Source organism: Xiphophorus hellerii, chromosome 5 (assembly GCF_003331165.1).
Source record: "Xiphophorus hellerii strain 12219 chromosome 5, Xiphophorus_hellerii-4.1, whole genome shotgun sequence".
NCBI classification, from domain to species: Eukaryota; Metazoa; Chordata; class Actinopteri; order Cyprinodontiformes; family Poeciliidae; genus Xiphophorus; species Xiphophorus hellerii.
Genome location: NC_045676.1, coordinates 13,076,862 through 13,102,040, shown reverse-complemented (window position 1 = coordinate 13,102,040; position 25,179 = coordinate 13,076,862). Strand labels below are relative to the sequence as shown.

The 25,179-nt window shown below is 40.2% G+C and overlaps 3 protein-coding genes across 7 annotated transcripts; 1 reads left to right on the top strand and 2 right to left on the bottom strand.

The window, feature by feature from the left end:
* The first annotated feature begins 594 nt into the window (after positions 1-594).
* Positions 595-5,621, top strand: polr1e (RNA polymerase I subunit E). Its single transcript, XM_032562803.1, has 12 exons — positions 595-658; positions 898-1,001; positions 1,090-1,166; positions 1,631-1,716; positions 1,828-1,880; positions 1,975-2,119; positions 2,238-2,348; positions 2,460-2,556; positions 2,647-2,777; positions 3,657-3,738; positions 3,910-4,041; positions 5,070-5,621. Exons 1-12 carry the CDS (start codon positions 595-597, stop codon positions 5,233-5,235), a joined length of 1,248 nt encoding a protein of 415 aa, XP_032418694.1. The 3' UTR covers positions 5,236-5,621.
* On the bottom strand, positions 5,270-18,777 carry fbxo10 (F-box protein 10). Of its 2 annotated transcripts, none has more exons than XM_032562802.1 (11): positions 18,375-18,777; positions 17,479-18,077; positions 15,136-15,945; positions 13,480-13,560; positions 13,153-13,289; positions 9,719-9,789; positions 9,480-9,632; positions 9,031-9,381; positions 8,003-8,313; positions 7,735-7,922; positions 5,270-6,403 (listed from the first exon to the last, which is right to left on the bottom strand). In XM_032562802.1, the coding sequence occupies exons 2-11, from the start codon at positions 18,061-18,063 to the stop codon at positions 6,223-6,225; spliced, it is 2,868 nt and encodes a 955-aa protein (XP_032418693.1). In that variant the 5' UTR covers positions 18,064-18,077; positions 18,375-18,777; the 3' UTR covers positions 5,270-6,222. The 2 variants fall into 2 exon arrangements, with proteins under 2 accessions (XP_032418693.1, XP_032418692.1); XM_032562801.1 differs by having other exon boundaries at positions 13,480-13,629; positions 18,375-18,749.
* Positions 18,778-21,712: 2,935 nt separating this feature from the next.
* On the bottom strand, positions 21,713-24,772 carry LOC116720852 (C-X-C motif chemokine 2-like). Of its 4 annotated transcripts, none has more exons than XM_032564314.1 (5): positions 24,475-24,772; positions 23,692-23,752; positions 23,465-23,597; positions 23,244-23,330; positions 21,713-22,106 (listed from the first exon to the last, which is right to left on the bottom strand). In XM_032564314.1, the coding sequence occupies exons 2-5, from the start codon at positions 23,744-23,746 to the stop codon at positions 22,073-22,075; spliced, it is 309 nt and encodes a 102-aa protein (XP_032420205.1). In that variant the 5' UTR covers positions 23,747-23,752; positions 24,475-24,772; the 3' UTR covers positions 21,713-22,072. The 4 variants fall into 4 exon arrangements, with proteins under 4 accessions (XP_032420205.1, XP_032420204.1, XP_032420203.1 ...); XM_032564313.1 differs by having other exon boundaries at positions 24,486-24,772; XM_032564312.1 differs by lacking the exon at positions 24,475-24,772 and adding an exon at positions 23,835-24,463.
* Between the last annotated feature and the right edge of the window lie 407 nt (positions 24,773-25,179).

The following is a 25,179-nucleotide window of genomic DNA, read 5'->3' as shown; positions in this document are numbered from 1 at the left end:
CTTTGTTTAATTATGCCTTAGGCCGGCTCTGTACAGTCAGGATGTTTTCTACTCTGCTTTTTTTTTTTATTGGAGTTGGACAAATTTTTATGGACAGAATAGCTCAGCTGCTCAGTGGTTTCTGCTGACTAAATTTTGGTCTGGGTTAGATATGCAGAGCCTTCAGTTGACCAAGTGATCTTTCATTTCTATTTTTGAGAAATCTCTGAAAAATGGAAACCATTGTAGTCTTCTTTCAGTAGTCAAAATTAGATAAAGACAATGTAATATTGTATTTCAGTCAACAATAGTGTATGCCTATTATGACTTTATTATTAAAACATCTAGATTTAGTTTTATTTTAAGGCTGTAAATTGGTGCTTGTCCTTATTTTTTCCAAGTCACTTCAGCTGCCAGTTTTCAGCTGTACTGACCCTAACATTACCCTTTTTTGACGGTGTAAGAACGGTTTAAAAAGAAAAACACATGCTAAATCTCAAGTGCGGTCACCGGATAGTAACACAGATTTTGTTTTTTTCTTCGCCTCTAGATGGCAGTAACACATTTAACACCGCCTTATATAAATAAAAAAGAAGAAACCCCACAACAACTGTCATGGCTGCCTCCTGCTCCTTAGTGTGCTGTGGAGAAGAGACTGAATCCGACAAAGCAGCTATTGGTGAATATATCTCAGTTATTACATATAAAGTCGTTGAACCGGAATTTTAACTTCGACATCGTCGCTTAGTGTTGTGTGAGATTTAGAGACCGTGTTTAGGGAATAGTGCGCGCACACGTGGGCAAACTGCACCTCGCTCGCTGCAGTTTGACTTCAAACCCATGAATAAATGCACTATTCTCCTCAAATGTGTTGCATCAGAGGTTAACAACTAGTCTCTGAATGTCTCTCTCACACAGTCCGCTTTTCCAATGGCTGCGTCACCAATGCAGAGAGCCTCGATTTCAGCATGTACAAGAACAGAGATGAGAACAACCCGAGGAAGAAGAGCAGGCGGATACTGGTGAGGAAGATGATGGGTTTCTTATTTCTGTACACCCAGGTTGTGATGTTTGGATTTTTATGCGTATCATGTTTTTTCTTCTGCTGAGGTTGCTGAATCAAACAGACTGAGCTATGTTGGTCAGAATTTTGGAGCGGGATCTCTGAAATGCAACAGCCTCTGCAAGTAAATACAGTTATATTTGTTCTAAAAGAAATGTGTTGGAGGTTTTCCTACTGCAGATGTCGCTTTTAAAGATGCTATCCTGTGGTGTATTTTCTCCACTAACCAATGTACACAGAATAATCATGAGCTGGGTAAAGTAGAATAGATTTCCACTTAACAACAAACTTTGGGTCTATTTATGTTGATGACATCATAGGAGGTATACCAATCAAAAATGGTAACCTGACATTAATATGGTGGAAGAGCAAACATCGGAGTAAATGGTGTTTACTCTGCCAAAGGGTTTTAATACAGAATCATTTGACATATTCCAGATTAAAATTTTTAAGGATTTTTGAAAACTCTTAATCCTTTTCCATCAACTACATTTGTGGTTAGAAAAATGTCTGTGATTCAAAGTTCTGAGTGATTTTGTAGTAAAGTTGGGTTAGGAGCTTTAAACATAATGTTTGGTGTTTTCCCAGATATTATGTTGGAGTGCTGAACAAACAGACCATGCAAATGGAGGTGCATAACGCTGTGCTGTTCAACATGCAGCCTGTTATCCCAGGTAAAAACAGTAACACACATTGGTACTGATTGTAACATCAGTGCCTCCCATTTCCTTTGAAAATCATTGAGAACTGTTCAAAAAGCTTAATTATTGTGCCTTCAACACCAGGAGAGACACCAACTACCAAACCTCAGAATACTTCTCAATCCTACAGAGACAAGGTACGCAGATTTCTTTTTTCTTCTCCCACTTAATTAAACCATAATGACTTAATAGACAGAAGTCATGTTTAAATCTGATTCCTTTTGTCTTCAGGTTGACATGTTGATTGAGGCATTTGGCACCAACAAGCAGAAACGAGCCCTGGCTTCCCGCAGGCTAAACCAGGTGGGTAGCAATGCCCTGCAGACCGCAGTGGCTAAAGCTGCCACCTCTGTTATTGAAAAGAAAGGTCTGGAAGGTGAGGTTCTAACTGCTCCTCTGTCTTAAAAAAAATCAGTAAAGAGAGAAAAGAGCTTCAAGCCTCATTTCTCATGGTGGCTGTGTTACTGGATACTTTTTTTCATTTTTTTCCTCAGCCCTCCAGCAGGAAGTGGTTGAGACAGAGTCCCAAGAGACCCTGGCGTCCCACCTGCCTCCTTGCAATCCAAACGCAGGCAAACGAGAAGACGTCTATCCATTTGATGAGCGTATCTTTTATTTGCTTCCGATCATTGTGTGTAAATCCTTAGGAATGTAACCATAGTTTTATATCTGGAGTTACAGTGGAGGGTTTCTCCACCCTTGACCAATCTCCTCAGTCCTGAGTCCAGTCGAGCTCGCTGCTTTGGAGCAGCCTGGATCCAAGATGGCAGCACTCACCAAGGAGGAGCTGCAGAAGATGAGGGATGAAGGAGGGTAGGGCAACAAGTTGCTCACAATGCCTGAAATTTCTTTAGCAGAGTGTTTTCCAGCATGATGAATTTCACTTTTACTTCTTGATTGAAGGTCACTGAGTGTTGTGAAGCATTTAGAGAGCATGCCATCTGAAGGTGAAGCCAGAGAGAGAATATCACGCTGCGCCTTTTACCTCTCTTTGCTCCTCAAACTGGCGAGTCAGAAGAACATCCCACGCAAGTGTGAGTGTATCTGCTTTTACTCTTATGCACTGTACACCGGAAGGTTTTTCTGCTCTTTGTGAAGCAGGCTTTATAAAGGTATATTAGGGATTGTACAGACCTGTCAGAGAAGAGAGACGGATGTTTAAAAAAAAAGTTTATTTACAAAATGTCAACAAATGTGGGCACTCCATTGACTTCCAAAGAAGCTAATAAAAATGACAAATATTTTAGATGAAAATGACAATCTAAACTGTCCATTTATTAAAGTGTAAAATCATTCTAGGAATGGATAACAAGTAAATAAGTCAATAAAAGAGAATGACCATTCAGCCACTTGTCTGATATGTGGTAGCTGGAACAGCTGACAAGGTACATCTAAGTTTTTAGATGTACCTTGTGACAAGTGATTTCTTGTCACTCCTTTCAAAAATGTTTTTCTAGCAAAGGAAATGTAAAATTCACATTTAAGGTAAAAATATGGTAATGGCAGCATTATTTTCTGGGATGTTTTTCTGTGACTGAGCCTGGAACATTTTCAACAAAGTTGAAGGGGAAACAGAAAAATTGGAAGTTGTTGCAGTAAACATTTAGCAAAGCACTCAGGATCTTAAGCTGGTGTGAAGATGTTTTGGCAATTTAGCACAAAATCACTGGAGTACTCTTTGGGAAAACTCAGCTGAAATGTTACTGTGACTCAGCTGTGGGATTGTCTAATCCTCCTACCTGATTCTGACTCAATGTTCAGACTCTAAAAAGTAAAACATGTTCTTTTCCTCCCGAAGTTGAGTCACAAAAACTCTCTAGAAAGTTTTACTTGTGTGTGCTGAATCATCAGAGGGGAAAGTTATTAGAACTTTCTTTGCCATAAATTCTGCTCTCTGTTCTTTATGTGTACAGTTGGACATGATGAAGGCTGCCCTCGCATCATTCATATCAAGCTGTTCAGAACTTTCACTGTGGAGAGTTTCAACAATGGGAGGTATGATGGTGAAGTGACGGTTAGCTTGACTTGTCGTCGTTTTGCACCAATTCTTCGACCAGAAAGTTTTGTCCCGTAAAAAAAAACTTCAGATTGACTTTAAAATTGATTGTTTTAAATAAATAACCCAATCACATCTTTTATCTTTATTTTTTCCCCTCCCGTGTTTAGGGTGCAGAACATGGTATCAACATCAATGCGTGCCAAATTAGCAGCGTACAGCCTGGCTCTGTTGCTGCACATGGGACACATGACTGCTGACCTCTCATTACTGCATCGTGATCTGGGAATCACCGAAGCCAAGTGAGTTGATTTTATTTTCAGTGCTGGAAAAAAGTATTTGCACCCAGATTTTGCTTCTTTTTTTTTGCCACACTCAAATGTTTCAGATCGAACAGATTTTGTTATCAGCACTACTAGAGTACATAGAAGTACTAGAGTACATTTTCAAATTATTTCATTTACTAAGGGAAAAGAAGCTATCTCATGTGGATTTAAAGTAATTGAAAAGGGTTAGAAAGCCATGTATAAACAAAGATTGTTCCAACAGCATATTGACAACTCATTGAGGAGATCACAGAAGATCCAGAATATCTTTTTTGTTGCGATTCACCAACGAAAAAGAAAATAGGCATAAATGTAAGCTATGGGAGAGCGAGAGCTCCATGACTAAAACCACTGATGACAAGAACACCAAAGCCTACCTCACATTTGCCTAAAAGCACTTTGATAATCCCTGAGATCTTAAAGCTCATTAGACAAAAGTGGAGCCTATTGAAAAGTGCGTCCATTAAATCTGAAGTAAAATGTGAAAAAAGAACATCATACCCAGTCAAACGTCTGTGATGTTTCCCAGTCAAAATATGGCATCACATCAGATTGTGAGATCCTGTTGCATGACCTGAAGAAGTCCATGCTCACAAAAATAAAAGTGTGGCAGAAATAAAACAACTGATTCCTCCTCAGAGATATAAATGACTTCAGCTTTCACAAATGTTTCAGTTTTTGTGGCCTGGGGTGGAACAATCAATTATTAGGGGGCAATTACTTTCTAACAAAAGGCAAATTTGTTTTTGATAGTTTTTCCCTTAATAAACAATCTGCACTTTCTGTTTACTCTGGTTGTCTTTGTCTGACGGCCTGAGTCATTTAACTCTGACAAAACAGCAAGAATAGAAGAAATTGATAAGGGGGCAATACATTTAACAACACTGTTTATCTGAGTCAACATAATCATTACATTTTAAAAAGTGTTATTTAAACTATGACAGTATTAGTATAAGATGCTTCTTTTTCCTAAATAAAATCTCTGACCCTCATATTATGTACAGGATGATCGAGATTGCAAAGTCAATGGGACTGTCTTTGATTAAACCAGCAAGAGCCAAAAGGGATGAAGCTGCACTGAGTGACGACCACAGTCAGGCCACTGTTGCCCTACCGCTGGTCAAGTACGATAAGTTTGTCGAGCAACGGAAACGGAAGAAGATGCATTAAAGTATAAGAAAAGATGAAAGGACTGCAGGAAATGGAAACATCACAAACAAGAGCCATTTATTATGTTTTGTAGACAAAAGAGAAAAGAGGAAACTTTGAGTTGCACATCTTATTTTTCATGATTACTGTTGAGGATGTAAAAACTAATAAGCTGTAAACAACCTCTAGATGACCTAACATCCAGCTTTACTCTATAGGCACATTTGTAGACTTCACATAGGCTATATTCACATTGCAGCTTGAAGTGACCTAACTCTGATTTTTTTGGGTCGCTTTCAAAGAATTTCAATCTGTGTTGTTCAGACTGTGATGAAAAGAACAGACATAAGTCACATTAAGGCAAAAAAAAAAAAAAGAAAATCGGAAATGGGTCACTTCAGGCTGCAGTGTGAACGTAGCCATATTGCACACTTTCTTTCTGTTTGGTTGCAAGAAAATGAGTGTTGGGCGTTGAAGCCAGAAACTCACCTTAAAACAACACACTGTGCAAGAGGCAGAAGCTTAATTTTGGCTTGTTGTTGCATATTCACTTCATACGATCATCTTTCCAAACCCCCCTGCTACAATTGTAGATTTTTTTTTTTAAATATCAAAAAAGGCACAGATTTGTACCAGATGAGTTATAATTTCTAAAGCCTTCCCCTGCTACTGGGATTTATTAAAGCGCACATCCTAAACAGAAACTATTAAAAGCAGAATGATAAAAACAAGTCTGTGGTGTGAAAGACCATTAAGATAAAGCTTCAGTGAAACATGCAGTTGATATTTGGATGAGTTTTTGTTCAAAACCTTGTGTGCAGGCATTTTATTGTAAAATTTTCCTTAATTTATAAAAAAAAACATCACATTTACATACAGAGCCAAAGGTGATCTCATGAATCCTGGAAGAAAAAGTCAGTACTTCTTTTGGATTATCGGTAGGTAAAAAGTGACCAGTTTGGGACCCCACAGCAACACACTTCAGTTTTTGCATGCTTGGCCGTTAATTCACAGGATGGAGCAGAACATGCTGCCGCTGTGACATCCGCTCTCTACGGCAGCTCCAACTCTGGTTGTCACGGAAATCCCAAGCCGCGAAGGATACTGGGAGGATGAGAGCCCTGTAGGGGAGCTGGCCAGAGGGCGAGGAGGCGGGTTTTCTAGAACCCATGGTGGGGAAGATGCACCACTGAAACGTATAAAGAGAGAAATAAGAAGCATAAATTACAGGGGACTTATGAAGGTGATTTTAGTTCCTGTTTTTAGACCGTTGCTATTTGGGAAACATCTCAGTATATTTTAGCTGTCGTTGTTGAGCGAATGATTTAAATATTCATACTCTTTGTTCACATTTTTTTCAAGTACAACCATAAACGTCATTGTTTTATTTGGAGCTATGTGACAGAACATAATGTAGTAAATACTTGTGAAGTGGAAGGGAAATTATTCATGGGTTTCAATTTTCAAAAGTGTGGCATGCATTTTTATTCAGACCCTTTCAGTCAGTATCAGTCAATACTTTGTTGAAGTCACCATACTGCTGGAAGTCTTTGAAGGGGTGTCTCTACAAGAGACTAATGTTTTTGTCCTTACCTTTTTCATAAAGTAGCCCAAGCTCAGGCTGAACGGAGAGCTAAAGTGCTCCAACAATTCCATTGCATTACTGGTTGCATGTCATCTTGCTGGATTTCAAAGATCTGCCCCAATCTCAGAATATTTGCTTCCTCAAATTAAAGTTTTAATTCAGGATTGCCCAGCAGTTAGCTCAATGATGAACTCAGACCAGCTTAGATTTTCCTGGCCAATAAAAGCATTCCCACAGCAGTAACTACATAGTATTTGTTTGGTGTGATTTTTGTTTGGGATTATCTTTTCAAGTTCACGTGTGAATATTGGTTTACATCTTTTAATTCATTACCTAAACCCAAAAGGTTGACCATTAAAATAAAAAATAATAAAATATTATAGCTATACTTATACGTATATATATATAACATATACATATAATACTTTAGCAAGGCACTTCTGACTGCCAAAAAATGCCTTTAGATTTTAGCATTTTACAAGCTTTTTAAAAAAAAAATAATTCTGCTGTTCAAACCCAAACATAGTTATTAATGCATCAGCAATTAATAAAGGGAGTTTTTTTAGAGGTTATTCTATGAACAGCCTTTCAAGAAATTACATATATTTAAAAGAACTTGAGTCCTTTGTTTGAAATGGAACATTATTACACCGACTAAATTTCACCTGAAAATTGCATTTTTCCTTTGTGTCTTTAGCTTTACAGTAATATCCTGACATTTTAAGCCAGCTACCATATACCATCTCTCAGGAACAGAGGAAGAGCTGCGGGTATAAATTACAAGAAAACTCATACTATAGTGTTCAATTTCTAGAAAATTGTACAACTGAAATATCACTGTTATGAAAGACCAGCAGGAGCTGCTTATTTTTACATGGGAAGAAAAGAAAAAAAAACAAACAAGACAGTTGCTTTTCACTCAGTTGCTTGGTTACCTGTTATTAAACCTTAGAATACTGTTGTTACGCAACACGCAGGTTTCATTTCCAGCATCTGTGTGTAGGAGTGGTTTCTTGTTTTCTGGATGACCCTGAAACAGGATGTTGTCATGGACGACACCTTTTACTGGGCCCAGCAGAGCAATACCACAACCCTGTGCTGGTTGGACACGATTACGAACCACCTGGAGACGAGAATCATAAAACTCACATTATATGCAGAAAGACAAAGTTTTTCTGAAATAAGTCTAACAGATCAATTCACCTTAATATCGGTGCTTGCAGAAACCTGGATGCCGTATCCACAGTTACTGACCACATCATTCTCCACTATCTGCCCGCTGCCACTAAACCTGACACCGTGGCCACTGTTTTCATAGATGCCGTTACCGCGAAGCTCCACTCTGCAGTCCTTCTCCACTGTAACGCCACCCCGGTCATTTTCAACAATGCAGTTAGTAACGAGCCGGGTCAGCTGAGTGCTCTGCAGCACAGCAACGCCCGGGCCGCAGTTTCTGTTCATAAGGTTTGCAAAAACATTCAGGGCCTCGCTGCTCTTCACATACAGGCCAACCGCTACAGAAAGACAGAAACAGGAGAATTGTGAAGGCTGACTTTACTGTGCTGTAAGAAAGCATTCAGAACCTGAAGTTTTTTCAACATTTTGTCACATTACAACAAAGTTAATTAGATTTTATGTGATTGACCAATGCAAACTTGTGCATAACTAAGAAGAAAAATACAAAATGATACATGGTTTTGAACCATTCTCCTAAACCCACAGGAGATTAACCTTCTGATTAGGCTTGGCCTACATGCAAAATACTGTGTGGCAGAAAACTACATTATGCATAAACCTAAACACACCATCCCTATTTTGAAACACGGTGATGGCATCTTCATATTGTGTGGATGCTTTTCTGTAACAGAGACAGTGAAGGTTGTCAGTTATTAGTAGGCTGGAACTAAAAAGAGGCCAATCTTGTAAAAAAAATACTGCCTCACACTGCAGGAGTCCAACTGGACCTAGACTCCACATATACAGCCAGAATAGTTTAGATCAACACAGATGTGTTAGAATGACCCTGTCAAAGTCCAGTCGTATATCAAATTGAGAGTTTGTGCCAAGACTTTAAAATTTGTCTTCACAGACAACCTCAATCAAATTTGACAAAGCTCGAGCTATTTTGTGAAAAATGGCTCGTAGAATACGTAGAAACGTAGAATAGTTTAGATGTCATTTCAACTTTAGCCATGCACCTATTTACATGTTTATGTGACATAGCTTAGTACCTCCATTGAAGCTCACACAGTTGCCCTCCATTAGCGCCACGCTGATAGAGCGCCGAGCAGAGTGCCGCTCATCCTCGCTGTCCAGATCACTCTCCCAAGCGAACAGTTCCCCCTCTTCATTGAAGTTCTCCTGCCCTTCCCTGGCCTCTCCTTCAACTCTTCTCCTTTCCCCATTGCCCACATCTCCACCCATCCCTTCCTGTCCAGGCCAGTTCCCCTCCCTGGCTTCAATGTTGTCCGGATCCTTCCTGCAGAACACCGCCAGTCCGTACATACAGTTATGAATGATGTAGTTCCCCAAAAGCTGGGGGAGGCTGGATGACATAACCCACACACCGCAACCTTTATTACCTAAACAAATCAAAGGAGGAAAGTGTTTGAAAGCAAACTGGTCTAAAATGATATGCTCTCCATATAATGCAACCATTTTCAGGCAAGAAAGGACATACAGTATACATGATTTCCCTCAATAAGTCCACGCCCCCTCTCTCCCACCACCACTCCGTCGGAGTAGCCATAACAGATGTAGTTGTTCTTCAGTATTGGGTCACCTCCTCTGCGGATGTCCACTCCTCCCCACTGGTTCTCTCTTATCACATTTTCTGGAAAGGAACAACATAATATCTGCATAACGAGTCCAGTTTTGCTGATGTGAATAAAGAAATGGTGCAAAGCCACCCACACAAACCTGTTATCAGCCCTCTGCCATTCTCGTTTATAGCAATTCCTGCTGCCTGGCCTTGGAAGATGCAATTTCCACTACAAGCAGAGAGAACAAACAGTCCCTTATGCTGCAGCTTTCCAAATTTTAAAGTAGACTTGATTATCAAGCTACAGTAAAGGTAGAAAGTAAGTACATCCCATGATTTAATGTCTTGCAGCAACTTTAGCAACAAAAAGTGTAGGTTTCACAATAAACTGGGAGAAGAGTATCCTAACCCCAGTGCAAACAATCACCTTCATCGGCATGTCCCTGAATTCAGACGAGTTCAGAGCTCGCCTCTCAGCAGAACGATTGAAAGCCTTCCAGGCTTGCCTAGCAGTTTTTCACAGAGACGCACTCGTGAAATTCAGGCTGTGCCACAGGCTGCTTGGTCTGATGGCGTCATCACTGTCAGTCATCACATTCGGCCATTTGCACATGCGACAGTTTCAACGGTGGGTAGCATCGCTCAATTTGAACCCAACACGCCATGCCCACCGGAAAGTGATCATTTCTGGGACATGCGCACGCGCTCTAAGTCCATGGAAACGCATCGCATTCCACAACACCGGCGTTGCCATGGGAACCATCCTGTCACGGACGGTTGTTACCATGGAGGCCTTGTTAACTGGCTGGGGAGTCACACATGAGGGAATGATGGCAGACGATGTGTGGAGCTCGTAAACACGGACAGCTCACATAAACTGGAGCTCCTGACTGTTACACTGGCTTTCAGACATTTTCTGCCCTCTATCAGAGGGCACCATGTTTTGACCAGAACAGACAATATAACAGTGGTTGCGTACATCAACAGGCAGGGAGGCCTGCGCTCACATCATTTACACATGCTGGCACACAGACTGATAGTCTGGACCAGCTCACGCCTTCTGTCATTGAGAGCCACTCATGTGCCAGGGGTAATGAACAGGGGTGCAGACCTGCTGTCCAGAGGCAATCCCCGCTTCCAGGAGTGGAGACTCCACAACGGGGTTGTAACCCAAATATGGCAGCGGTACGGTCAGGTGGAGGTAGACCTCTTTGCATCAGAGGAGAACACTCAATGTCCGAGGTTTTTCTCCCTGACCGAGGAGGGCGCTTCGCTGGGCCTGGATGCTCTAGCACACGAGTGGCCGCCGGTTCTCCTGTATGCTTTTCCACCGCTAGAACTTATTATTCCTACCCTCGCCAGGGTGCGAGAGAGGAAACATTCACTCATCCTGGTAGCTCCCCGTTGGCCGGGGAAGCACTGGTTAGCAGAGATTTTCCAGTCGCTGCAGGGCGAGCCGTGGCGGCTCCCTCTCCGCAGAGATCTCCTAACACAGTCACGCGGAGAAATATTTCATCCTCATCCGGAACGCCTAGCTCTATGGGCCTGGCCTGTGAGAGGGTGAATCTGGCGGCCAGTGGGCTTCCCCAGAACGTCATTGACACAATTCAGAGCGCAAGAGCAGTCTCAACTCGTAGCGCATATGAGGGAAAATGGCGTGCATTTGAGGGTTGGTGCGCAAAAACCATGTATGGTGCAATGCAGAGCCCTGTGTCAGTTATTCTGACACTCCTACAAGAGCTGCTGGATAAAGGCTTGGCTTTTTCTACTGTCAAAGTGCATTTGGCAGCTATGTCAGCTTGCCATGTAGGGTTTGGAGACAGAACAATGGGGCAACATCCTCTGGTGTGCCAGTTTATGAAGGGTGCACGACGGCTCTGGCCAGTGTCCAAAAGATCTATGTGGAGAAAACAGCCGGTTTTCGCAAACCTGAGCAGCTGTTTGTGTCATGGGCTTCACCACATTAAGGGAAACCTCTAACAAAGCAACGCCTTTCCCATTGGATAGTCAGAGCTATTGCTATGGCCTATCAGAGTAAAGGCCTTGTACCCCCTGCAGGTCTACGAGCCCATTCCACTCGTGGCATGGCCTCATCCTGGGCACTGTTTCAGGGTATACCTTGGAGGACATATGTGATGCTGCCAGCTGGGCAACTCCTCACACCTTCACTAGGTTCTGTAGACCTAGTGAAGGTCTGTAGAACGGCACCAACTCTGGCTCACACAGTTCTGGGCGTGGGATTCACACTTAGATAACTGCAGGAGGCATCTTTTGGTCTTCGAGTAAGCTTATCTGGCAATACGAGAGTCGCCATATCCCACAGTGAGATACCAAAATGAATGTTGAAAGAGAACTTTTGGTAAAGGAATTAATCCCCGTTTCTCTGAAACATGAGTGAGGTATCTCACCAGATCACCCTCGTTGTCTGGAGCAAGGAAGAGGTGTGCTTAAAAGACTGAAGATCACTTGCGTGACGTCAGGTATTTATATTGGGAGGAAGTCCCTCCTCCTGGAGCCGACGTCACTTCTACCGGCCAGTCAGTACTGGCGTAATGTAATAGAGCTTCTGGGGGCGTGTCCCATAGTGAGATACTTTACTCTTGTTTCAGAAAACCGGAGTTAATTCCTTAACCTAAAGATGTCCGTACTTCTTGACATTGTGTTGAAACACACATGTATCTTCCAGTCTAGCAAACTGCTAAAATTCTTGTGTTAATAGAAGCAGTCTCACTCGTACATTGTTAGTTGATGCTTTAATTAACAGCATCTAGCTGCTACTTTCCTTCCTAAATCATATGGGAATAGCGAGGGTGAATGTTTTTCCAGAGATTGTGTTGTCAACCCTGGAAACTGTATATTCCATCCATGTCTGTACATCATGTCATAAATGCTTCATTATAAGACAACTTATATCAAATAAAAGTGACAGACTTGACAGGTAAAAATGGTGGTAACATCAGTTGAGAACTAATGATTAGTATAATTGTTAAATTGTTAATATTTTGTTAAATACTGATGAACAATTTTAGGTTCCTAACGTTCATGCTGCTCTGGCACGACTGCCATCCAGTGCTCAAAACAGGCCCAAAAGGACACAAATCGGTGAGTATTGTGTGGAAAACCATGACTGATCTGCACAAAGCCCTGACCTTTATCTGACAAAGAATCTGAGCAGAGATTGTGAGCCAACATCAGTGTCAGACCTCACAAATGCTCTGCTGAAAGAATGTTAAACATTTCCATAAACAGACTCCTAGATGTTGCAGACAAACTTCCAAGATGAGTTGAAGCAGTTATAGCTGCAAAACATCTTCTTAAAGTTAAAATAGAATTAAAATGGAATTTCAAGTCCATGTGTGTAGAGTCAAATAATCCAATAGTGTTAATAACTCTTTGAAAATTACATGCCTAAAAAAGTGGAAGTATAAATCTCTTTTCATGACTGAAGATGAATGAAAACACTTGGGAAAAAATCCAGAGTGAAGAAATCATGATGCAAGAGAGGGCTAGTAATTACACAACCATATCCAAACATTGGGAATAAGAGCCAAACAATTCTGGGTAAGATGGATGTTTATAGAGTCTGACATACCTCACCACTGGATTCCCGCTAAAGAGAATGTACACACCAGCTTCTTTGTTGTTATAGATCAGGTTGCTCCGAACTGAACCTTTCCCATTGCCAAGAACAACAACACCAGAACGCAAACCGCTGTGTATCTTATTGCACTGTGGAAAGAAAGACGGAACTTCAGTCTGAAATTCAGAAGTTCAGTTTTTGCCAGCAATCTCAATTTAATTTAGTGGAGATTCAGTACTTATAAATAAAGGAGGTGACACCAGGGAGACTCTTTTTCAATTGGCAAGTGTTCCTGTCAATAAAAAGTTTAACTTTAATACAAGGTGGTATCAGATTTACCAGAATGATGGGGTTAGCTCCCTTTCGGATGTCTAGCCCAGCCTCCCCATTCGAGTGGATGTTGTTTTCTGCGATGAGGCCCTGAGCAGATAGGCGCAGAAACACACCTGAAGCACGGCACTCGCACACCTCGTTTCTTAGCATCACAATCTAAGGAAAGAGAGCGCAAAGCGGCAGCTCAAGTAACAGCCTGAGAAGGAAACTGACCTAAATTACTAATGATACGAGTGCCTTAACTTGATATACTCCTGGAAATAACTTGTGAAATCTAAATGTGTAAAGAAATATAGTGGCTCTCAAAAGCATACACATCTTTGGTAAAATGTTTTGGTTTTATGATGTAAAAAAACCTAGATCATGATATCAAAATTTTAATTTCAAAACATTGGTACAATTAGACTGTTTAAAAAAATAAAAAAAACATTATTTTACAAGTGTGACATCCTTTACCTAACACCTTGCTGAACCAACTTGTGATTTAATTTTCTCACCATCAGCACTCTGCATCTTCATTTGGCAACATTTGCCCACTTTGACATGAAAAAGTTCTCCAGATCTAGAAGTTTGTGAGGAAATCTCTTCTTCTTGCCCTCTTCTGGTGACCCCCACAGATTTCTCTCAGATTTAGTCCTCGACCCTGGTTAGACCAAAGCTTAAATTTTCCCATCATGGAAGTCACTATTATGCAGATTTAGATGCATAAAAGTGCATAAACTAACAGAGATGCTTTTTAGCAGACAGTTCAAGGTTTTGGGTAAAAAAATACTAGTATTTGGAACTGGTCATAACTTTAGTGATAGAACAAAGTTTTCTTTGTATAACAGTAATTCCAGAGCATAATCATGCCACCATCATGCTTCATTGGGAATTGGATGTTTATGCCCATTGAAGTTTTTTATAAAAAACATTTTTGAAAATGTTGCCCAAATACTTAAAAGTTTTGTTCCTTTAGACTCTAAAAAGCCTCTCACAAAAACATTCCCATATGGCTCCAATCTGGCAGGCGGGCTGTTATTAGGAGCAAAATACTTAATTTATCCCGACTCCTGGGTTCATTTACACAAAGAATACAGATGTTATTGTCTTTATAAAGATTTTTTAGAAGTATCCATGTTTCTAATGTTGCTGATGCTCCAAATTTTTTCAGGTTGAAGATTGTTATTGTGACAGATATTTTTGTACAAGTTCCCATTGTTACTTTGTAACTTGCCTGCAAAATATAACTCTAGCTAAAGCAGGTAAATGTAAAGTCAGGAGAACAAACTAGGGTAGCTGAACTTTAACTTGGATTAAACAGAATCAATATACATGATGTGAACTTCATAAGACTAAATGAGGAAATTGAATCAGGAAGTATTAAATTAAGGGCTTGAACAGTTATGCAACCAGACTAATGTACCTATAAATGGTGGCTAGCACTCACTGATCAGTTTCCAGCTTTATTGTGCAAAAATTATTAAAGGTTATTGCACCTTTTCTACAACCCCACCCAAAACAAATTAGATTTTTCAGTCAGATTGCACAGAATAAACATTTTATGTTATGTAATTTCTTTATACCAGAAAGACCCTGGCATTGTAACAGGAATGTGTAGTTTTTTTTGAGAGCCACTGCATTTTACAGATTTATTAGAGGAAAGAACAAGGTTTTATTTACTGTGGAATGCTGGATGCACCGGACGGCGTAGTTCAGGCTGCGGAACAAGTTTTCCTCCAGTCGAGCTTGCCCATAGTTCGACAGATGTACACCCCCTTTCCCGTCCCTAAACACGCAGCGCCTCAGGATGCAGCCGAGAATCGATGATGCGAGCATCTGAGCCTCGGGGTCCCTGTCTAGCTCCTGCTGCAGGGTGAGAGGTTCAGGGGTCACAGATGGAGGGTCGGGTGAGGAGGCAAGAGGCAGAGAGCCATCTGCCCGAGGCTTCAGTAAATGGGATAGCCCATGGTGGTCATAAAGGATTTTGTAATCCAGCGTAAAGAGCTTCTTGATGTTGTTAGTTCCTTCCTGGTTCTCCTCCTCCCCATCGCTGTGCTCACCGTCACTCCAGGGATCTTCAATAACTGTGCCCTGACACACTGCATCTCCACCGGTCCGTCTCTTCCAGTCCTCCATGCTTATGTTCTCCTTTTTTACATTACCACCAGGAGGTTCGGGCTTATCATTGGAGCTGCCTTCATGACCTCTGGGAGTGCTGCTGGACTGAGACGGGAATGACCTAGCCAGAGCAGCCAAGTGCTTGCAAGCCCAGTTCCTTTCTGATGCCGGAGGACCCTCCACAGTCACAGAAGCCGAGTCACTTCCAGAGAAATCACAGCTGTCCAACAAACTGAGGACAACACCCAGCAAGTGGGCAGAGCTGCCCTGGGAGAAGGAGCAAAATCGAGCCTGGCACGTCCCAGGACCACGGATTTGCAGCTGGGCTCCCTCAAAATTGCAGTTATCGAGTTGGACATGACCCCATGATGTCTAGAGAAGGACAAGGACAAAAATTGGCTAGAGTCAGACACACTCAGCAAGAAAGATAATAGTATAATTGTGAAGATTCTTAGTGTTGCAAGTACTTGCAAAAAATAATCAACATTACAATTGTGTAGTGAAAGGAAAGTGTTCAATTATTTTCTATTTTTATTTACAGATAAAAGTCTAAAAAAAAGAAAAAGTGATGCAATCAATTGTGTTCACTCCCAATTTTCCAAGTCTTGCTACGTATTCTCAATTGGATTGCTCGGACCTGGGACATTCTAGGATAAATACACATTTATATAAACCATTGCAGTTCTGGCTCTATGTCTAGGGTCACTGTCCTGCTGGAAGATGAACATCTGTCCACATCTCAAGTATTTTGAAGCTTCTAAGTTTCCCTTCAGAACTGCCCTGTATTGCCCTCCATTTATCTCCCCACCGGTTCTTTCATGCAACCATGTCACAGCTAAAAAATGTTTTGCCACAGCTTGATGCTGCCACCACACCATGTCATGTCCTCTTTTGAGCTTATGTTTTCAGGTTTTGTGCAGTGTAATGCTGCGTTACAGTTGTTATCAGAATTGGGTAGTTTTGACTTCCCAGTTGGAAATATCAAATGGAACGTTCAAGTGGGTGGCAAATCTGGCTACCCTCAGTTATGACTTGTAAGGTTATCGTTGAGTTTCAGTATGGCCGCTTCTCGTATTAACAGTAGAAAAATGTCGTGGAAATATATTTATTTTATAAGATACGCATGTAAGAGTCCATCTACAATAATTGCCTCCTGTACATTGAAAATGAGTAGAAAGTCAAGTTTAAAATGTTGTTTGTAAGAGGTACTTCAAACAATGTTTATGGGCATTGAAATCCCAACTCTTAATTCAATCTGAAGTCAAACTCGACTCCAGGATCCGACTTCCGAGGTAACTTAAGCGCAGCATTAATTTTTACACAACATACAACATTTTTCATATACACCAAAAAGTTCAAATTTGCTCTCATTTAACCATCTTTATCCATGTTTGCCATTTCCCCAACATTGCCAATTTTGAACAGAACTTCTAGTAGTTTTCTTCTTCCCACACTTCCATTAAGGCAAAGATCTGCAGAATAGAACACACTTGTCCCGTCAACGACTTTCCATAAGATGTGCACATCTGCAGCTCCTCCACAATGTTCTCAAATAATCTCAGGTTTTCAAGGAACCGCAGGATTTCTACTGAGATTAAACTATACACAGGTGGATTATTTACTATTTGGTGACTTCTGAAGGCAATTGATTGAACTGAATTTTATTTAATAGCATCTAAAATGAGTTAATATCTATGAATCGAACAATTATTTTTGTAAAGCAAAAAATATAAAGCCATGTATCCTTTTCCTTTCACTTCACAATCATGAATAACTTTGTTACTCAATCAGATGGAATCCCAACAAAACAGAAAGGTTTGTGGCTGCAAAGTTACAAACTGTGAAAAATTTTAAGTGGTGTGAATACTTTCTTAAGACGCAGTGTGACAAGCTGTGTGACAACACCTTGTAGACAACAGTGGAGAACCAGGGTGGCATAAACACCAGGTTACACAGCCTGGCAGTCGGGCACTGCTGCTCAATGCAAACCAGGAGGGCCACTTCACCCAGTCGCCCCACACCGACGAGCTCCACAGGCACTTTCAGTGCCACTTCCGCCTGCTCTTCATACACCCCTGGATGGAGGAACACACGGTCGTATGGCCCCACCACACCAAGAGCCCCTCGAAGGGTCTCAAACTCATACCCAGGGCCCACATGCCAAACCCTGCGATCCTTTCGTCTGCGGAAAAAGAGCAGGCAGGCGGAAGACTGGAGCTCCTGTCCGTTTCTGGTCCAGGTGCGGGTGGCGAGAGCGTGCTGTTTCAGGGCCTCCCTCCAGGACGGGGGCTCCAGGTGGGGCTGACTGGGCCAGTTGGGATGCCGGCACTCGGGACAGCCCAGGCAGAGCTGCCTCCAGCGGGTGTTATCAAGTGAGAAGATGAGCTCCCTCCAGGCACGGCACACCTGGCAACAGCGGCCCAAGTCAGGGAGGGGGAGGTAAGCCAAGATAACCCTCCACAGCTCCACGGGGAGACTACCCACCTCCATGGCAGCAGAGACACCTGGAGACAGGGGCACACGCAATTAAAGCAACAGGAAACCACTTAGACAAACAATAAAAACAAACATACTTGATTAGTAAGGTTATACCATCACTGTGTTATTTTAGAGAGGAAACAATAGTGCAAGCTCTGTGTTCTTTGTTTGCTTGAGAACAAACATCCAGATCCTGTTTTCTTTAAAGTTTGATAGTTCTATCAAGGAAATACAAATAATGATGGGTAGCTAGCGCGAAAAGATACCGCTAGTTATTGCGCAACTACAATTAGCTACAAATAATGAAAAATTGAAAACCTTACCTTTCAACAGTTCGCCATAGTTCGACGGATCAACACATGTCGGCTCGACGTTTCCAACAGCTGTTTACCGAGCGCTCCATGTCTGCATGCCGGGCGGAGAGTCTCCTCACAGCCGCCGCCGCTGCAGCAGTTCACTGCAGCCTATCATGACTGCAGATGTGCCACCGAAATATGGAGCTCAGAATCAAATAGGCTTCCAGTTTACGGCAGCAGGCGAGCGCAGATCTCCATCTTCCGCTTCCATAAAGTGGGCGTTTACCTTTACGACCTCCCCTTCCCTTCTTCCTCTTCCACTCCACGCACGCACACGAGCGCGCACGCGCAATTTCAAGGCAAGGAAGCTGTAGTCAGAGACGGTTCTTTTATGAATGTTGGCCTTTGACAGTCCATCTGTCTGTCATGTAAGAATGTTTTGATCCATCAGTTGTCCGTTTATTATTGCAAGTTTGCAGGGGGAACTGGCTCTTATCTCCAGCAATCACTGAACAAACGCCAGACTACATCCTCGACAGGACACCAGTCCATCAAAACAACAACAGAGACACACGAAAAACTACTATGCACGACGCAAATAAGGTCGATTTAGAAAGACAATGTTTTTTTTTCCATCAACACATAAAAAAAAAAAAAGCAAGCAAGGTTATTTAATTTTGTTTTAACCTACAAAATATATCAAAAGACAAGCCTTAAAAATGTATGAGTTTCATACGAAACTGATTTGATTTCAATTTTATGTTAAGAATAATTGCAAGACAAAAAAAAAAAATCACTGCAGCAGAGAAATTAAAGGGTGTTATGTAAAATCGACTTTTTGATCTTTACATCATGTTGTAATGATTTTCCCTCATCAAAAACATACCTGAATTGATTTGATTCTTTGACGCAAATTTAAGAAATTCTATAATCTTCCGGGGCAGCAGCACAAAAACAACAACAACAACAAAAATAAACATACATGAACATGAACACAGACAATAGATAGACACATATTGTTGGTTAATCAGATGTGACTCTCAAAAAATTTAATCACATTTTGTGTCTATGGTTTTGTTTTTTGAAAATATTATTTATTTGAAAGAATTGTGGGAATACTTATGGAAATGATAAATTCCTGTCTGAGCGAGGGGAGAAAAAGAAAATGACGCACTCGGTTATATGTGGTGTGACCAGCAGGGGGCAGTGTGGCGTTGTGTTTGTTCTGCTTATGAACCCTTGTTTGACTTCCTCATTCCAAGTGCCCTTCTTCTGCACATGGGAATAATAAAGATTTATTTACTCTTAATCTGCAGTCATATATCTGCAGTAAACCTGAGCTGAGCTGCACTGAAAGGAACAGTTGCATGTTTCTTTTTTTCTCCGATTTAACTGGAAGTGTCAGGAAAACGGTTAAAATTACCTCTATTTACTAAACAGTAAGTCAGATAGATTTATAATGTTACTGAATATGTAGGAATGCTTTTCTGAATGAGTGGCAGACAAAAAATTTTCTCTACTGTTACACCAGCGGTTGATTACATCGTAAGTGTTGTCTACATTTCACCTTTATGATTAAAAACCTTGTTTTTGTCGTAATATTTTATTACCAATTTAAGTCGATAGAAAGTTAGTTTAATATAAATGTTTTTGATCAAAATTCACATGAAAACAGATTTTTTTTTTTGATTCAGTGTAATATTTGGTGTCTTTGACTTGGAAACTCCATGGGATACCTCAGGAGTAGATAGCTGGGGAGAGGTGACCCAATGTATCAGTCCGGGATAAATGGAAGACAGTGGGTGGATTGATTTTATAACGCCAACCAGTCCTATGAAAGTAAATGAAATAAGAAATGTATACTTTATTTCCTTTTTAATAAAATGTATTAGTTTCTATTTCAACGCTAAACCATTAGTTTTTGCAGAAGCATACTACATTTTGGACTGAAAACATGCACTTTGCTTATATTTTCCCCCCTAGAGCAGAGAAACCTATATCAGCATTAGCAGCTACATTTGGTTTTGTCCTTAGGCTCACTGAAGGACTGTGAAGCAGAGAGCGTTTTGCTTAAAATAATCCAAATTCCTTGTAGTGCCCACGTTTTGCCATCATATGGCATTGTTTGACCAAAAACAAAGTTGTTTCTATCCATCCATTTTCTGTACACCCTTGTCCCTAGTGAGTTCAGGAGGGCTGCTGGTGCCTAACTCCAGCGAAAGTTTTGGGCGAGAGGCAGGGTACACCCTGGACAGGTCACCAGTCTGTTGCCGGGCAACACAGACACAGACAGGACAAACAATCATCACACACACTCATACCTAGGGAGAATTTAGAGAGACCAATTAACCTGACAGGCATGTTTTTGGCCTGTGGGAGGAAGCCGAAGTACCCGGAGAGAAGCCACGCATGCACAGGGAGAACATGCAAACTCTGGGCCGGGAATCGGCCCGGAGTTTGCATGTGGAAGTTTGCTTGTGGACCTTCTTGCTGTAAGGCAACAGTGCTACCAACTGCACCACTGTGCAGCCCTTTCTAGTTTATAGTTATTTTTATGTATATATATTTAAAAAAATCTTTAAAATCTTATTGCCCTTTACAGTGTAGCTCAACAGAAAATGGTTATTTCACTTCTTATCTTTTTGAAAGCAGCTGTGGAAAATATGAGTAAATATTTAGTTGTGAGAAAGTGGTTACCTGCTTACAGATCTTATATATTTATAAAAATGTGTTCACTCAACCTCTACAATATTCTCACATTTTACACTTCTTTACTTTTGCATCACACATTCACTCTGACTGAAAATGCTTTGTGTGTACTTTCTCAGTATGTTTCCCACAGATCCATTGCTGGTGGTGCAATCTCCATTTCCTGTGTAAATTATCACATTCCTCTATGTTAACCATCCAATGCAAGGCTGAAGTCTACTTAAGAGTTTATTAACTCTTAAGTTCCTTATAGTTGTTAACTAAGGCTAACAACTATAAGGTTGATTTCTAGATCTTCTGAAGTTAATATGTTAAAAGCCTGTTTTGGCTTTGGCCCTTGGTCTTATGTTCAGTCAGGTTTCAGGACATACTAATCCAGATTTATGCTAAATAAAGACACCAAGACCATTTTCTTCTGTAAAATATTTGATTCTTCTAACCTCTTAACAGAACCGCACTTGAAAAATTGTCTACTGTATTTAAAGCAGTTCTAGCTCAAACTGTGGCTGCAGAGATGCTGCACTTTAATGCAGATCTTTACAATTGACATTGCTGAATTTATGTACTTGCACCAGAGCTTTTAAAAATGTACATGTTTTTATATATTTTTCAAAAAACATTTCCAAGATGTTTCAATAAAAAACCATAGCTTGATATTAGGGTAAAAAAATCTGTTTATTCACAATTATTCTTTCGATACATGTGATGGGAAAAATTCAACATGTACACAACGTATCAAAAATAGAAACTAAGTTCAGAAGAAAAAAATATGAAGAGGAAAAGGACTTTACACATGAACAAGTTTGATTTTTGAAATGAATTCTTTATACATGACTCACATTAGAATTATGTTAATTATTTACAGAATAGCTTTTTAAAGTTACAAGACGCTGTTAATGACATGTAATATTTCTTGGAAAAGATTTTCTTTTCCTGATATCCATTCTCTGGCCTGTCAGTTCTTGCAGACAGCAAACTTTGTTCCTGTTTACATTCAAAGCTTCCATGATGAAAATCTATGCTTTGGAGGTTTGTTCTTGGACTTTCTGCCTATAAAGAAAGAAATTATTATATTTTATAAGTATTGTTACCTCAAAAACTATCCATGTGACACACATATTATTACAAATAATTTGTAATGATAATTATGTAGGAATGTGGCTCAAGCTTTATTCATCTGGCAGTGATTGCAACTTACCGGAAATGTTAAAGTTACAAACTACGTACATGTTCTCTTTTATCATACGCTACTCAAATCTGTGACTAAGCATGAATAGGTAACTCATAAAAAACTGGCGCTGCCATGCAGCTAAGACTAAGGTGTCATATAACTGTTCTGTTGTAGCCTGTTTCTCATACGGCAGGTTCAAATGCCTATTCTCCACTCAGTCCCATTTAATGATTGCCTTAAAACAACAACTCTGTTCTCAAACTGTATCTCAAAACTTTACACATTTCTGTTAAAGTCCATGTTTCTGTGATGTAAAAAAAAAAGAAAGAAAGAAAAAAAAAGAAAAATCATGGGTTCATGATAAATCATTTCAAATATTTGTCCCCTTTTATTTAACATGCATCCTGTACAGTTCAAGTGAAAACTAGGAAATCTTTATCCAGGAAAAAAATCACTAAAAATAAAAACTGTAATGATGTGGTTACATAATTGTGCATCCTAAATACTATTAAGTCAGTTTAAAATAAATAAATTTTCTCAGTCTTCTTTGGCAGGAATCATTTTAACTTGCCGGTGTTAGCCGACTCTGTAAAGGTTCCCCAAACTTACAGTCAATGAATTAAAATTTGTGTTTTGATTAGGCTTGTTTGGCAGATTAAAAATACCTTTTGATGAGAACAACATTTCATCAGGCATTAAACTTATCTTTCATCAATCCAGAAAAAATGTTTTCATTTATTGGATATTATATATTTTTCATCATAGTCATCATAATTACTATATGTATAAAATTATGATTCATATATTTATTTAAATATGATGTATTTAACTTACCGAATCGAGTTACTGAAATTGTTTTCCAATTAAACTATGCAATAAATATCACATTCAAGATGGAAGATTTATTTGAATTGATTTGTCATGGTCTACTTTTTAAAAATCAAAAGCCTGACTTTTTGCCAGTGGTATAAACACTTCAGAGGACTATTGTTTCTGTTCAGAGTGAGCTCACTTACCTTGCACGCCTGTTCTTTAGCACCTTTTGGACCCATGGAGCTTTTGGATCCAGGCAAACCTTTCGCTTTTCCATCTTAAGAGTTGCTCTGTGGGATCAAAGACACATCCAAGACATCAAAAACTAAAGTACCTTGAGAGGACCTTTGCTTTCAAAAAGGCCTATAAAATACTGCCAATTGCTTCAGCAAGTGTGCAGAACAACTTTTCCTGAATTACTCACATGATTTGAATTTCTGCACAGTGGGAGCTCACAGGATGCACCTCCAATGCCACTATGCGACGGCCAATGGGCTTTCTCTCCTTGGTAATGCAACGACAGCGCAGATTCACCACTTGATTTCCCACAACACTACCTGAGGTTTTAGGAGATAAAGTCAGAAAGTCAATATCTTTACACAAGAAAATCGCTGACATGGATACAAACATGTATTTGACAGATGGACTCACCTTCATGTATGGTCAGGAAAACCAGGATGGCCACAACAACAGTGCTCGGAGACATATCTGCCTGGAGAGTGAATTTAAAAGTTTCAAATCTAATCCTTAATGTGGCTCCCATAAATGCAAGGACAGTAAAATGAAAAGCTTGCCTGTTCCCTTTCCAGCAGTAGAGTGTGTTGCAAGACTGCTCTGCAGGCACTTGATTATTTTTTATAAGTGCCTCCTCCGCTCTTTTAAGAGAAGAGGGGAGTTTTTCTTTTTTACTGCAGGTCAAACAAGAGTTGTCTGGAATACATTTTCAGCATTTGACAGTTTGGTTCCTTTTAAATGAGCTCAAGCTGTGTGGCGGTCAGTCTGTGTTTGGTTTTGAGATTTTGACAGCAAAGTTTAGCACAGCAGGAACACATTTAAATGTATAATTTAATTTCACAAAAAATAATTTTCCAATTTAAACCAAGTCATTGCTGTTGCATGTATGAGTTCTTAGTGGTAAACTATCTTTAACAAATCAGCTCTGAAGCAACTGTTCCCCTGCAGCTGTATTGCAACATCCTACATTGTTTGGATTCAGGAGACTCCAGATATATTTATGTTTATGTAAATGTTGCTTTGGTTAAACTACATGCGAACCCAAGCTATTGTTATGCAGACATCTATCTAAATTCTGGCTCCTGAATATAATATCTCTTTTTATCTTAACAGTGCTATGTCACAATAAGACAGCATGCATGTCCAGACATGACAGTTAACATTCAAGCACATATGCATGCTGCTTGGTCTCCCACCCACAGAAATTTGACCTGAATCCAAGATTTGTCCACTTTCAGAACACGGGTCAGTAAAACTCCATGTTTTATCTCCTCCTTTGCTCTTCGCCTGCCGTGGGTTATTTCATAAACTCCTCCAGATTTCCAGGAATTCCCACACGCTTGTCTTCTGCTTTCAGTCGAGTATCACTTCCTCGTGTTTAAAGGATTTATATTAACCCCAGTCACTCCCGTGCTCCAGCTGAATTTAAGCTATTGTAAACACACTGCAAAAAACTGACACGTGAAAGACAAAACATACTTACAACATTGCACACACACAGAAACAAAGAGAGAGAAAACAAGACGTGACGATAAGCTGATGACTCATTCCTGATTTTCCCAGCTCTTGTTTGTGCACATTTTATATTAGGCTTTGCATTCATTTGCAAATCTATGTGACAAGGCAACAGTAACGGCGTAAAAAACCAGTTCGCCTAAGAAGATAGAGACATATAAGTGTACGAGGTATATCCACTATACTCAAGCATTTCCTTGTAAACCTTTTTACATTTTATCAAATTAATACAAACTTCTTTGGTATTTAAAGTGATAGACCAAACCAAAGTAGTGCAATAGTGTTGAGTGGAAGAACAACAATAAGTGGTTTGTAACATTTGTAACATTTTTTGCACAAAAAGCTGAAAAGAGTGGCATAATTTTATATTTTGCCCCAGTGAGATGTTGG